Source organism: Aythya ferina, assembly GCF_964211825.1.
Source record: "Aythya ferina genome assembly, chromosome: 1".
Lineage (NCBI taxonomy): Eukaryota > Metazoa > Chordata > Aves > Anseriformes > Anatidae > Aythya > Aythya ferina.
The window spans coordinates 97,042,633-97,058,172 of record NC_140296.1 but is presented as its reverse complement, the minus strand read 5'-3'; the positions used below and the strand labels follow the sequence as shown (position 1 = coordinate 97,058,172).

Here is a 15,540-nt window from a genome sequence, read left to right as displayed (position 1 = left end):
ATAAAGCTCACCATGTATACTTACATACTTTGTTTTGTATTTTGTGTTTTCCATTGCTCTGAAGAAATGCTGGAAGCCTCTGAATGGCAAAACCACATAAAATTTAGATTGGGAGAATCAGGTTTTTAGTATCTGTTGGAGAAGAATGGGTGAACTGCAAAGATCAGTGCAATATTGGTGCTGCAAATTTCTGCTGGTCATGTAACTGAGAGGATGTTTTTTTCCTGATTCCAGGAAAATCTCTGCAGTGATTACTTGTGTACAAGAGTAAGATGTCTTTTACGCGATCCTTACTCAGAACACTGCTGTGGCAAAATTAACTGAAACTTTAATTTGCACCTTTAGAAAGCATATGCATTTATTAATGTCGTGATTTCTTCCCAGCAAGGCCAGAATACACATATCCTCAGTTACAGCTGCATTTGTGGATTTGAAAAAGTAACCTCAGCAAAGCATTACTGTCATGGCAAAGTACTGTGTTACTGTGCTATTCGGCACATTTTTTGCTAGAGGGCAGCAAAGCATCAGTTAGTGAATTCACGGAAGGTGATTTAGGCTTGATTTTAACAATTTTTTAACAGACGTTTGAGAACATCTAGAAAACAATATAATTATATGTGTCAACACTTTTTTTTTTTTTTTTATCGTTTTTGAGGTCAATGGTAGTACTCTTGCTCAGATTGTTAAAGGATGATATTCCTGGACAGCCAGTAAGACTTACTTGTCTCTGTAATACACACCAAGCATGTACATGCTCAGAATGACACCCCTGTTCCCAACCTCTGTCAGTTCAGCTTCAGTTCCTAACTATGTTGTAACTTGTGGCAAAATTGTGAGAGGGATCACTACAAACGTTTTTGATTTGGGGAGAAGGCTTACAGTTTATTTCTAAGGTGCTGACAAATTAAAACCATCTTTACAATAGCTGATTTAATAGCTCTCTGAGTTAAATCTAGTTCAGTCCCCATTCTTCAAACATCCATGTGCTTAAATCTGTTCATTTGCAATTGCAAAAGACCCAATTACTTCACTAGTTAATACATGGTTGATTTCGATGAGAAAGCTCGCAGTAATGAAGTTATGCATGTATTTAAGTAGTCTGAAAAATTAAGTTGTGTTACCTATCAAAACCACTCCATCATAAATGACAGTTATAGCAAAGACTTAGCTTAAAGTTGCTGAAGCAAATTCATAGGTTCCTCTGAGTCTTACTAACTGTTCCGCTCAGCACATGTATTTTATCCTAGATCAAGAGAAAAAAAATATTATTTAAATCCTTTGCTGGCAATGCAAGACTTAGGAGTTGCTATTCCAAATCCTTTATTATAGGTATTGATCCCAGCCTTAATCATATCTCATAGAACATGAACGCTGCAGACATGGGCAAGGAGAGGTCTTCTGACTATCTATGCTGCCCTGACATTTGTTTTTCAGGGGATGGCAATCTTTTTCCCACAGTGCCCTTGAAAATTGTTTGCTACCTGTCTGCCTGAAGCCTTGTCTCCCTTATCAGATGAGAGTTGCAGTAGGGGGGATTCTCCTTTTTTTTCAGAGGGGAGAGTTTACCATTACCATAAAAGATGAGGTCAAGTTCTTCCCCACATTTGGGGAAATTGCAGGAGCCAGCACACCTAAAGATGCAGACTTTTTCCCCTTCCCTCCCCTCGTCTCCTCCTCTCCCTCTCTGCCCGTGCTCCCCGTGGGGTCCCTCCCACGGGATGCCGTCCTTCCCCAACTGAGCCTGTGGGGGCTGCCCACAGGCAGCAGCTCCTCAAGCACTGCTCCCACACATCTCCATACCACGGGGTCCATCTATCCCCCAGGAGCAAACTGCTCCAGCATGGGTCCCCCACGGGTGGGCGGCAGCTCCCTCCAGACCCCCCTGCTCCTGCTCTGCAGTCTGCAGCTCCAGCCCGGAGAAGCAGTGCACATGGGCCTGCTTCTCCAGCCCTTCCAGGTCCCTTTGAATGAAGAGCATTGGGTGAAGAAAGGAGGAGTGTCAGGCTGGCATGCATTAGAACTTTATTGAAGAAGACTCATGAAACGGAAGGAACACAAACAGAAGGGCCCTAGTCAGAGGTGCAAGCATAGTGACCATCAGCAGCTATATATTTTGTGCAGAAGATATTCCCAGAGCATGGAGATCAGAGTATGATCTGATCTTGGAGCATGATGAGCTCAGTCCATGAAGTGGCTTGCAAGGCATTGTTAGCTGCTGTCGAGGGTGTTGACGTGGGTCCTTAGCAGGGGTAGCAGGCTCTTCTGCCAGAGAAGCATCCCAGGCCTCCAAGGAGAGAAGTTGAAATTCAAAACACTAAAGAGGATGAGGTTACCAGCTCAACTGATTCAGTCTGTGTCAGTAAGGAAGAAGTACCCAGTCCATCAGCTGAAGAGGTGACAGCATACATGTACATGCAGTCAGCTGCTAGCAGTGAAGAACCAGATTCCACCACAGACCCTGTTCACATATTGCAGACTTTATCACTAGCTGATGACAAACCTGTAGACTTGACAAATAAAAAAAGAAAGTGATTCAGAGTGTTCAGAGTCAAGACAAGAAAACAAAATCATCTCATTTGGTTTTGGCAGCAGTTCAGACTTGTCATTTGCTGATCTGGCTTCCAAAAACTCTGGAGACTTTGCTTTTGGCTCAAAAGATAAAGACTTCAAATGTGTGAATACTGGAGCAACTGTGTTTGGAGCACAGAAAACCAGTAAAGCAGATGAAGACAAAAGTGGTAGCGATGACGAAGTGGTGCATAGTGATGATATCCATTTTGATCCAGTTGTGTCCTTACCAGAGGTGAAGGTAAAATCAGGAGAAGAAGATTAAGAAATTATTTTCAAAGATTTGAGCCAGAATCGAGATCACTGAGCCAGTAGTGGAAGGAGCGTGGTGTTGGAGGTATAAAGATCCTCTTCCTTACACAGAAGAAATATTACAGAGTCTTAATGAGAAGAGACCAAGTTCTTAAAGTGTGTGCAAGCCACGTTATCACCAAAGAAATTAACTTAGTACCATCTCATACATCAAATAGTGCTTAAATTTGGACAGCCATGGATTATGCAGATGGTGAAGTAAAAGTAGAATATATTGCAGTCAGATTTAAAAGTCAAGAAATTGCTAATTCTTTCAAGAAGGTATTTGAAGAAAACCAGCAAAGCTTATCAAAACTGCAGAAGGGACAATGACCTCTGCCAGCAGGACTGTCAAAGGACACCAACCCCATTGTGTATTTTGAAGTTTCTGCTGACGACAAACCTTTAGGACATGTAACCACAGAGCTGTTTTCAAATATTGTCCCTTGAACAGCTGAAACTTTCAGGGCCCTGTGAACAGTAAAGAAAGTATTTGGATTGAAGAACACCAAATTTCACAGAATAGTTACTGACTTTGCGTGTCAGGGAGGTGACATAACTGACCATGATAGAACAGATGGACGGTCAATTTATGGAGATGCATTTGAAGATGAGAACTTTGAGGTGTTGCAGACTTCTGTCAAGGGTGTTGGCGTTGGTCGTTAGCAGGAGTAGCAGGTTCTTCTGCCATTGAAGCAGTGGGCGTGTGGAGAAATAGGCCTGGTGGGGCGGCTGAAGGAGGGGAGCGGGGGTCAGGCTCACCTTGTTGGGCACAGGGGAGAAAGGATTGGGAGGAGTGTGTGAGGGTGAGAGGCGCAGGTCCCCAAGTGCCAGCCTATGCACATGACAGCATTTGGCAGGAGCTGCTCATACATGCCAAAGCTGATCGAGTAATGAGGTGGGGTGTGCTGTCCCCACAATGCTCCATCTTCATTTCCTCCTGCTGAGGGTGTTGGAAGTGGCGGAGCATTTCAAGTGAGAGTATTACAGACCAAGGTCTAGTTCCTGAAGGTTCTTCCCGAAGGTTCATTAAACGGCTGGTAGAGGATGCATCCAAAGCATGGGAGAGGTGCTTTGTCACCAGTGAGGTCATGGTTTGGCGCTCATGAGGTGTGGTTGGTGGCTCTGTGGCAAGGGGACAAGGCCAGTAAATGTAGGGAAGGGATTATTCCCCTCACTATACTGCATACAGAGTGCTACATGAAGTTTTGTCCACCCCCTGTACAAGAAAACTGTTGGTCAACTGGAGTGAGCCCAGTGGAGAGCCACCAAGATAGTCAGGGGCTGGAGCACGTCGCTGTGAGAAAAGTGTGAGGGAACGGGGCTTGCTCGGCCTGGAGAGGGGAAGGCTGAGGGGGCCACAGTAGCAGCCTCTCTATGTGGAGGAAGAGCTCTCTGAGAAGATGGAGCCAGCCTCTTTCTTGAGGTACAAGGTGGGAGAACAAGCAGTGGTTACAAACTGAAACAGTGGAGGTACTGACTTAAAATGTGAAAAAAAAATAAAATTCCTCATGAGTTCAGGCAGACAGAGAAGTCTTTGCCCAGCGAGGCCACGCAGGCTCCCTCCTCAGGGTTTTTCAGGACCTGCCTGGAGAAAGCCCCAAGAACCTGGTCTGGTCACAGAGCTGGCCCTGATTTGGGCAGGGTGGGGCTGGCTGGAGACCTCCTGAGCTGCTGTCCAACCTGAGTGATTCTCTGGGAAGCTCAGGCTGATCTACAGCTGGAGGTACGCAAATATGTTTTCTTCTGAGGCAGAACCCTAAAATAAAATTTATCAGGAGATTTCTGTTCTTAGCTTACAGCATATAAGAAGAATTAGTAGTGATGTCTTCCCGTTGTTTCATGTTTTCTTCTTTATGGAAGTGTTTACTAAATTAGTCTGATGAGTCTGTCTTACTTTAAATTCCTCCTTGCAGAGTACACAGTCAAAACTGCCCATCCCATAATGGCTCCTTCTGACCAAAGCAAAGAGAAGTCCCATCTCTCTCTTAGAGTTTTGCCACGCCTGTGGCTACTGATTGTGTCAAAAAAAAAAACTCAGTAAATGAACGTTACAACATAGCTCTTGTTGTCTGAGGTTGAGAAAACATCAGAGTACAGCAGGCTGGGAAAATGCTCCGTGATACTAGAGACATTTTCCACGCTGTACGACTTCAGCAAAGAGTATCCATTGAAAAGAGAGGTATCCAGGAAAGAAATGTATACTAACATTTGCCTGTCTTTGTTGTGCATCGCAAGGAAGTCCTCTTTTTCATGGTTGCTGCTACTGGAGATGGTTACACTCTGCTCTGGAAATTGTCCCTTGACCTTGTTTTTCACCCGGAGCTTTCGCAGTCCCCAAATGGTCAAGTATTCCGTCGGGAGAGGAGCAGTGCCACAGAAGGAGAGCTTCAAGTCACACACCCTTGTGAAGTTGAGGAGCATCTCCAGCACAGAGGTGTCTGTGAACCAAATGGTCAGGTCACTATTGTAGTTAGTTTTTTCCATGGTAGAAGGCAGCACCGTTCTGCAGTTGCACATCAAGTTTGCCAGGTTGTAATCACAGTCACGGATATCCGCCAAGCAGCTGCAGTTCCGAATTACGCTTTCCTTGGTGAAAATTAGCGTATGGTTCTTCTGGCTTCTCAAGAAACTGTCAGCAATGTGTATGCCAAGGAAGCCAGCCAAAAAGAGAGATGGCCAAAAAGAGAAAGTGGAGAAGGCTATCGGCTTCATTAGTCTTGGTGCCAAACTGCCAAGCGTCTTCTCCTTTTACCCAGTGAATTATATCACTTGTCTTTACCTACTGAGGAAAAACAATTTATTTATTATTCTGAAGACCACTCAACAGTTAACATTACTTTTGCATTACTTTTGTGCTTTCTTTCTCTGCTTCCCCCCTTCATTTAACCCAGCAAAGCATAGTAGCACCCCCAGAAATGCTCATGGCCAATCAAGCAAGTTTCCATCCCAGAAATGCTCCACCTCGAATGGCTGGAGCAGGTTTGGTGGGGACTCTTGGATTCTCAGCTACCAGCTTTTCATAGCAGGGTCAGATCTTGGTTTCTCCTGGCATGGTGCAAGCAATTATGAAGGATATCATTTCTCAACAAAAATCATTAGATGTTGGAAAGTTTGTCTGATTTGACTGCAATTATTTTGAAGCACAAAGAGACATTAGAGACACATTTTGACCACAGGAAGCCTAATGAAGGCAACAGTAGGGCATGTACTGGGCACAATTTCGTCCTTGGAATGTGAGAAGAAGGTTGCTCCATGTCCAGAATGTGTGCCCAGCACCTCAGAAAACATGCCAATGCAACTACAGTTTGGTGAAAAATAATGGGTAAACAGGAAAACAATACTATTTATAATAAAGATGTGAATTGGTTTGGTAAAATATATAATATAGCATCATTAGACAATGAAATCTTCTGCTATAAGCTTAATCATAATTTAATAGAAAATTAAGGGAAAATGTATGATTGAGATCTAAATGTTTTAAGCTCAGTCAGTCCTTCCTGAAAATTCAAGTGAAAGTGTTCTTTGACTAATATAAATTAAATATATATAAATGTATTTTGGTTGAATAGTGTGTGTCCTATTTTCTCACATTTCTCACTTATAGAGGACATAGTCCTTTAGCTGACCTTTTTTCTTCAAGTTCAGCCTCCTGACAATGAATCTACAGAAACTGTGATGGTTTGCAAATGACTAGAAGTTTGACATCTGTGGGAAAAGGTAGAAAAGGGAAAGTTATGTGCACATGTTGGGTGGGAAATAGTCACATAAGAAGTGGTGGGCTCTGGGCTGGATTCATTTCCAAGAATGAGATGTTTATGATATACAGGACCATGAAAACATTAGCTCAGTGTTTAATAGCAATGGAAAAGTAATTAAATTGTTAAGAAGTTGGAAATGAATGGAGAAAAGGAGGCACTGCTGTTAAGCTACTGCATAAATCCTTTGCTCATACTTGCCTGCTGTGTGCAGTTTGGATCCCAGTGTCTTAGAAAGGGTATCACAGACCTAGAGTTTGGAGAAGAGCAAGCACAATGAGATATGGAAGGGCTTCTCTTTAAGTAAAGTGGAACTAATGAGGTAGGACTCTAGACAGGAAAAGGGATGGTTGAGGGAGGATATGGTGGTGATCTGTAACAGCACAAATAGCATGGAGACTGTGTAAAGATCAGTTGTTCACTGATTTTTTGAATTACAAGAGCAAAACATCTCAAATAACCCCAATAAGGTCACACCTGGCTTGTTAATCCTTGGCAAAGGATGCTGGTGGTACTAAAAGTTTACACAAACTCGAGGCAGGATTAGATAAGTTCAGAGAAGAGAAGGCGACTGAGGCTGTCATGTATACAGACAACACACCTATCGCAGATTGTGGAAATCCTTGCCTGTAAAACAGTTGGAGGCTAAGAAAGTTATAGCAGTAGGTATCGTGTGTTGTCTTCCCATCTGAAATCTCACCTGCGTGACTTCTTACAGCTGCACTTGGAGATGGCTACTTGACTAGACGGATCTTTGGTCTGACAGATTACGCCCATTCTTACACAAGATTTCTATAGTGTAAAAGTAAACAAACTAACTCAAACATGATTTAATTTTGTATGTACTCCCTGAATTTGGCATGTTGTTTTCTTAAACAGAGGTTACAGACATCTTAATGTTCAAATCAAATATTTAACCCATGTTCCCCAGACTTATTGTGGAACATACCAGAAATACCAATCCAACTGTTGGATAATGTTTAACTTCAAAGGTCAGGTGCACACAAGCAGTGACTGTTTTGGTATCCTTAATGCTAGATGAATTTGGTCTTTGGTATCTAAGCATTTAATCATGCATTACATTGAAAATCCTGTCTACTAGAACTTCACATTGTGTTTATTTGCTCAGCTCTTCAGCTTTGGTTAACAGTTGTGATAAAATAAATAACAAATTTGTATTATCACCACTGTTTCACAAGTCAATGAAATTACTTGGATTTATTTGTTTTGTATTTGCAAGAATCCCTAAGCAATGTTAGCAGTATGAGTATGAACTAAGTAAAATAAATTTTTACTGAAGACTCAGCAGTTTTGTATTTCAAATTCCCACCTATGTTGAAAGGGGTGATGTTGTTTTTTCCACCAAAATGTGAGAATTTAGCAGTGATAAAATATCAGAAATGAAATAATTTGCTGAATCCTCATTAGTTCTAGCTCTTGGTTCCTTTTCATTTTGTTGTTGTTATTGTTATTGACTTTCTTCACTAACTAAAGAGTAGAGAAAGTTCTCTAATTTCTTACAGCCAACAAAAGAAGTCTCTTAAAAGTTTAGATGTGCTGATAGCATTTGGACTCTGTTCATCAAAATCCAAATGAAATTCTAAATCTTGGCATTCCAGGAAATGCTGTCTCCAGAAACTCTTGCTATCTTCTTATGGTCCCTCCAACTACTCCTATCAATTATTATTTTTATTATTATTTTGTATTTGGTTTCTGTGTGGCTTTGGTGAGTGCTATGCAAGCAATGAAATATATGATGCGGTTTGTCCGTCTGTGAAATGTCAAAAGGACCTGGAATGTACCTTTACTAAGGCTACAAATTATCTACAGAGAAAAAAAAAAAATGTGCATTATATGTCTCTTACCCAAATTACTTTATTGTCTGAACTGGTTAAGGCTTGGGAAAGGCTTGGTTTTAATTTTTGGTGGGAGGTGGCAGCCCTTTAAGGAACTAGTATTTTAAAATATAGATGAAATTTAAATACACTAACATGATGGTTCTTACTCCGAGTTGTATCTTGTTGAATTTTCACTGCTGTCACAGTGCTGCTAGAAAGCAGGGGCCACAGCTTCACAAGACATTCTTTTCACTGAAAGCCTGAGGGACAAGTCTATAACTTGTCTCTGTAGAGAGAGGCTCAGAAAAGCCTGAGTCTCAGTAAGGAGAATGTGAAGCAAAAATCACAGCCTTTTAGGAGAGGTGTGGGAGCTGAGGGACAGGAATTTGCCATGACATGACGTGGGGAAAAGAAGGAGGATCAAAGAAGAGCATGGGTCTGAAAAACAGGGCTAATTTTGGTGAGGCCTCTCTTTCCTCCAGTTAGTCAACAGCACCTCTCAATTTAGTATCATCAACAGACTTGCCGAGGATGCACTCCACTCCTGCAGATCATTGATAAAAATGTTAAATAGGACTGGTCCTAGAACTGAGTCCTGTCTGAGTACTGCCTGTGCTCCTGAGTCCTTCTGTTGTCTCCCCCAGGGCCCTGACAGACCTCAGGCTACCTGTAGCCATGTTGTCGGTACCCACTTGGAAGAGGAGGAGTGGGCACTAGTCTGAGGGCTGTATTATGCTCGAAAGCTTCCTGGTATCTGCCCTGATCTGAGCCCTGGGGAGGCAGCAAACTTCTCTGTGGATGGGGCCTGGAGTGCAGATGGAGCCTCTGTTCCCTGAGGAGGGAGCCACCTCCGACTTCAGCTTCCGCCATTTCTTCACGGCGCGGGTCCTGGAGCTGCGTGTGCTGTGAACTTGCTTGAACTTGCCTCCACTCCTCGGTGCCCCTCACGCTGCTGCCTTTATCCTGATGCCGATCAGGTGCCAGGCCGGCTTCAGTACTTGCCGTGCCGGGTTGGCACATGAGTGCCTGTGAGGGCAGAACATGACCCCACTGACCCATCACCTCCATACACACAGGGTGCCCAGCCTTGGGGTGCCGGGGCTCAGGGACCCCCTCAGACACCTCCTGAGCCTCATGCTCTGCTCAGCACTTGGCATCTGCCGCTGCCATTAAGAGTGAAGTAAAATTATGTAAGCGTTTTTGAGCTTATCATTTTATACTAGCAGACTGCTGAACTCAAGAAAATAGAGTGGTATTTCACATCTAAACACAGCAAACGATCAGGATGCTCTTCCCTCACAAGTCAGCAAACAAAATCTACCTGCTTTCACATGCCTGTTCTGGTGTCAAGCATAACTCGTTTGTCTACAGAAGCTTGAATTAAGAAGGAGCTGGGCTGCATTTTATTTACATATAACTGTTCAATTCAGCTGTTTTAAACAGCTGTTCTTGTCCAACCTCATACCTGATGTCTTTGAAAGTGGCTAGGACAATTAAAATGGTGACAGATTTTCATATAAGAAATGATTGAACTTGTTCATTAAGCAGTTGCAGTGAGCTGACTGATAAATTCATGTTGACGAACACAGACTGGCTCTGTAGCCTAAGCATGGCGTATGCTATAGGACTTCTGTGCTACTGCTGGAGGTTTGGTTTTGACTTTCAAGTAACACTCTAGAGCTCTGCTGAGCTTCAAGATGATGTCCAGCAGCAGTAGTACCATCATGGGTTCATCTGTTTGTCCAATGCAGCAAAAAGACGGTCTGTCCAGACTGTTGGTGGTTTATTGAACACTATCCCTTTGAACAACATAGCTTATGCATGGCAGCTTTGATTGTAACATCCCAAACGACCATGTTTCAAATGAGGGGTAGGAAGAACAAACAAACAAAAAACAAAAACAGGTAGGCGGGATATAATGAACAGCCTTTCACCCAACTGCACGGATACTTCTTCTAAGTTAGTCTCATACAGTCAGCTGAAAAATAGTGTTTTGAAATGATGTGCTGTTATGGCAATGTTTCTTTTTTATCAGTGACCGGTCATCTGCTTCAGCTGCCACCTCCAACAAATCCACCCCCTACTGAGGTGAATTGGATGAAATAAAGCCTGCTTTCCTTCCCTTCACAACTTCACATAGTCTTGTTTTGGAAATATATTTAAAGTAGGAAAAACACTAGCAGGTAAATAGCTGCTGAGTTATACCACCCACACTGCCTTGCCATCCGGACTGACACAGTGGTAGCATTTAGGAATGAAGTGAAAAATTAAATCAGCATACAAGAATAAGCCAGTGCCTCAACTAGCAATTAGAGTGCATTGCCCCAGAGGTCTTTATGCCTGTTTTTTCTCCTACAGAGTGACCCAACTTCACTAAGCACTGGCAGAGTACCACTGTGCCATGGGAATTACTGGTGGTTGGTCCAGTTCTCCTCTAAACAGCTGGCTGTTTCCCTGTGGTTATCTGCCAATCCCAGCATTAAAAGTTCTCAAAAAGTTTTGAAGTGCAGATTTTGGTTTCAGTGTATTGAAGAGATACCTCAAGTTAGGTATCAGAAGAGAAAGACTCAGCAATTACAAAAAAAAGTACTGGTCAAACCTTTACCACCCCAGGTGCTTCCTGGGAAATGGAGAGGTGGAAGTAGGATATATTCAAGATCAAGATATTCTTAATCATTCTGAAGAAGTTAATCATCAAGAAGGCTTGGTGATTGGTATCATCTTCTTGAGTTTCATCTGGTATTTGAGTTTTCTGAAGCCCACAGTCAGCTACCATACTCTGCTTTAGATAAGTCCTCCCTGACACTGAGGGGAAACTCCTTCACAAGCCCAGATTTTAGGGCTTTTTGTGATAACCAAATCTGTAGAGTTGATTACTTGGAGAAGAGGGAAGAAAGTTCAGCACTAAGCGCCAAGTGCAACTACCTAACAACTACATAAATCCATAGTAAAACATGCCTAGGAGTACCTGGACACAGCACCTAACTCACAGAGCACAGCCAGGGAAATAATGCATGGTGCACCCACCCCAGAGCACGGACGCAGCTGATACAGGTGGATAGCATGGCAGCCTATATATTCAGTAATTAATTCTTCTTTCCATGCAAAAACTGGAGGAAAACTAGAGCCTGGATCAATCCTGGCCACGGTGGGGAAGGCAGGGCTGTTCTCAAGCTGGGGTCTCTGCTCTGGGGACGGGGCCAGAGGGGCTAAGTGCTCTGTTCACAGCATCCTGCTTAGTGGCAACCATAGGCTGTGATGGTTTTAGGGAAGTTTCATGTGCTGGAGATAGCAGTAACCTGCTTCTGAAAAAAAAAAAAAAGCGCCCCATTTTTGAGCAATCTAAATACAGTTAGTCATTTGTTCATTTTTACCCTGAGTGGGGGGCCTTTTAAGTGAAAATTGGATTAGACATAGATACCAGCAGAAAACGGTTCTGGTGTGACTGCTTGAGCTACGAATGTTTTACTTGTGCATCCTCTTTCCAGCTTTGAAACCCCTATTTTATAGCATGTTATCCCAAAAGTTTTCTGGCACAAGATTCCAACCCCCCTCAATTTTCCTCATAGGTTTTAAGAGCTCAGGGAGATTTCCAATGCTTATTTAGTAATAGTGTCATTACAGGTTTCTGAATTTGCTTTGATCATTCCAGTAATTTTTTTATTTTTATTTTTTGCTAATTGCAGATCTGTGTATGAAGAAAACTGCAAAAAAGCAATAAAAAGCCTTTGACTGTTGTGTGAGAATGCTACTGTCTCAAGAAAAGTTAATCCTATTCAATGGAAGTCCCGAGCCTATACAATTAATTTCTTCACAGGGTGCTTTCTTCCATTCACTATTCAGAAAAAAAAACTAATTAAAATCCCTCATTGATCACTTGTGTTAACATGTGCCTATGTGAAAGTGCTGTATTAAGCAACTTATTTAAGAGCTTAAATCCATATAATCTTGTGCAGCTTGGGTAACGTACACAGGATGAATACCAAAACCACCCAATTTAAACCAAAATAACATGAAAGGCTGGACAAAGCCAAAAGCATTTATAAGGGGAGCAATGAGGACTGCCTCCTTCTTTTCCTGTGCACATGCAGGTATGGGAGAGACAGGTAAAAATACATGGTACTTCACAGCAGAGGTGGGAGCAAGGAGGTGGGCAGAGCAGCGCAGATGGGATGACAGCTTCTCCAGGGAGGATGCTGCATTCACCTGCCACACAGGAGCTTTGGAGAAGACCGTGATCCCATTACACTGAGGAGCAAAGTGTGCTCTGAGCTTTCGTCCATCTTTTTCTGTGCTTTTTAACACTGATCTAACCTGCAAAATGTTTTTGGAAAAAAAAAAAAAAAAAAGGTGGCTCTACAGAATGCTCAGGGCTGCCATTTGATGGCTGTGTTCTCCTCCTGCTGTGACGAAACACTGGGAGTTTTTGAAGTGTAATTTTCTCTTTGAAATAATAAATTGAATACTTCTATTATTATTATTATTATTATTATTCAAAGATAGTACTAGCAATTTGCTTGGCAGTCTATTGCATCTTCTGGAAATAACTTTTATTGTTAAATTGTAACTGAACAAAATAGGAGCTCTGGTTTGCAGAGAGGAAGGGTGAGGTCAGCTCCTAAAATCTACTGAACCAAGCAGGTGTTATGACAGGAGGGACACTACTGGAAAATGGAAATGACTGTGCAAAATGAATAAAAGATTCGGACTCCTAGTAAGTCTAGTCGGAGTATTCACGTCTAAGAAGCCACGTTATCTCACCAGAAGGCCCTAGGGAGGCTTAGGCCTTGAGGCAAACAAAATGCCTTTTGACTCAGTGGGAGTTTCAGGAGTTCCCCAAGCATGCTGTTGGCACAGGGAGGTATTTGTTTAAACAATTACTGTATTTAGTTACGCCACAGATAAATACAGGAAAATAAGTTGGTGATAAAAGCTGATATTCTACACACTCCCAGACTGCAGCATGAGCCGTGCTTGCTGCTGATAACTTGAAAATTGCTTCCTCATTGTCCTTAGGCTGAGCAGCCAGTGCTGCTGCGGTGGTGCTGTCATGTGTAGTGGAACAAATTCCTAACTAGCAATGACAAAAATGCAAGATAAGACCAGCCGTTCTACTGTATGGAACATGAAAAACACACTGACCCTTGGAAATCCTGAGCAACCAGCACTAGGCGGCCCTGCTTGGACCAGAGGACCTCCAGAGAATGATAGAAATTTCAGTTTCTTTCTGCTGCTGTCTAACTGTGTAGCTGACCGCTGCAGTCTGTTGGCTGCCTGATATTTCTCGGCAGTGACTCCTACAGCTTTCCACTAGTGGGACTGCCAGCAGTTTGAACACTTGTCCTGATGCTTGTAAGAGATCCCTCTATGAAAGAGGGGCAAGGAAACAAAACCAAGCTCTGGCTTTGCGCTAAAGAGAAACCATAGAGTAAGTGGACATATGTTACAGTGTGAAAAGAGCTCACTTCTACTTTAAATCAAATATTAACATTTCCCAGCGTCTTCCTGGCTCAATTCTTGAATGACCTATTCTTTTTCCTTCCAATGGGCTCATTTTAATGATTTTTATTAAAGAGAAGCCTTAACAAAAACAATTTCCTTTGATACTGGTGCTGACTCTGAATGCATTAAATACACGTAAGCTACAATGTCAGGGCTTTTGTGGTTTTTGTGATCAAAAGACAGATTTTTCAAAAAGAAGTGTATACACATACTTAAAGAATAAATTTGTATGCTCATGAATGTAATTTTCATAAAACTAGCAATTTTGTAATTGTAAGATATGAACCATCAAATTTCCGTTTATTCCTCTGTCCACAGGAGGGAAATCAGGTGTTCCAAGGGTGGATGATCAACACTGTCTGAACACCAGAGTTGTCACCAGTGAATCAAGCTGAGTACTTCAACACTGAAGCATATGAACATTAAATTCAAAGCCACTTTTTAAAATTCTCTGGGTTTTGTGTCAAACCAACTACTTCCTGGAGCAAAGGTATGTGAACATTAGGGAAGAGATCTTGAGTGCAGCTTTTTGGCTTTACTATGTTCAAATGCTCTTTCTAACCTAACCTGCACAAAAGTTCAAGTTAAGCATTACACTAAATTAAAGATTTACCAAAGCCCACAAAGTTTAGCTTAATTCATTAATGGAAATGGTGTATGAAGTGTATATTAATACTTTATTTTCTTTTGCTCAAATCTCAAACCAGAGAAAAAAAAGAGGTGAGAAAAGAAAAGCAGCATGTTAGAAAGCTTTTAAGAAATGCTAATTGTCATTAAGCAGATGGAGACTGAAACCCTAGAGCAGGATTACCTGGTGCCAGGTGTCTCGGTTCCCCTTCATGCTTTCGAATAGTGCATGGTGTCACTGCCAGGAGACTCCAGAGCCATGTAGTGACAACCTGATTGTTTTGATTTGTACTTACTGTGTTGCTGGCTTGATTTATAAATTAAAGGTAGAATAAAACACAGATCCTAGATACTTTTTCCTTGATCCTCTTCCATAGGTGCTTTTCTCAGGCAGTTTTAACAGAAGGCACAAGACAACTCTTCTCCACTGGAATAATTCACAGCATTACCTCTGCTGCCTTTAGCTGAATGACTTGCCTAAAGAAGCGTTTGCAAGATGGACTAAAACCTTTCCACAGATCTTTCAGGTTATTATTCATAGAGCTATTAATTATTACCTTGAGTATACGGGTACAGCGTATAAACAATTGCAACATGTCCAAGACAAACTTTGCCTAATCTGTTATTTCCCCATGATTACAAAACAACAAATCTGAAACAAAATACCTGCCAGGAGGAAAGAGTCAGTGGTGAGGAAATAACTGTGCTGTGAGAGAAATGGCCTCAGTCATTAATACACAAGCTATGAAGTGTACCCCTGTTATTTACCACCCCCTTTTTAAGACAAAACAGAGGCAGCGACTTACCCTTTCTCTGTGTGCCAGCAGAGTGTCCGTCAGCGTGCTGCAGCCCTCCTGGAGGCAATGATGCTTGGCGCTGGGGTTAATCTGCAGGGCAGGCAGGGACGCCTCCAGCTCTCCCACTCACTGCTCTTTCATGTTCCCGTGGGGCCAGCA

General features: G+C 42.3%; 1 protein-coding gene across 8 annotated transcripts; it reads right to left on the bottom strand.

The window, feature by feature from the left end:
- Positions 1-2,005: 2,005 nt before the first annotated feature.
- On the bottom strand, positions 2,006-15,066 carry EPCIP (exosomal polycystin 1 interacting protein). Of its 8 annotated transcripts, none has more exons than XR_014698013.1 (5): positions 14,769-15,066; positions 6,819-6,867; positions 3,424-5,641; positions 3,226-3,330; positions 2,006-2,507 (listed from the first exon to the last, which is right to left on the bottom strand). XR_014698013.1 is itself a non-coding variant. In XM_084536095.1 (4 exons), the coding sequence occupies exon 4, from the start codon at positions 5,572-5,574 to the stop codon at positions 4,897-4,899; it is 678 nt and encodes a 225-aa protein (XP_084392221.1). In that variant the 5' UTR covers positions 5,575-5,641; positions 6,819-6,867; positions 7,318-7,409; positions 14,769-15,066; the 3' UTR covers positions 2,006-4,896. The 8 variants fall into 8 exon arrangements, 3 of the variants coding, with proteins under 3 accessions (XP_084392221.1, XP_084392220.1, XP_084392219.1); XR_014698014.1 differs by having other exon boundaries at positions 3,263-3,330; XR_014698011.1 differs by having other exon boundaries at positions 3,226-5,641.
- Between the last annotated feature and the right edge of the window lie 474 nt (positions 15,067-15,540).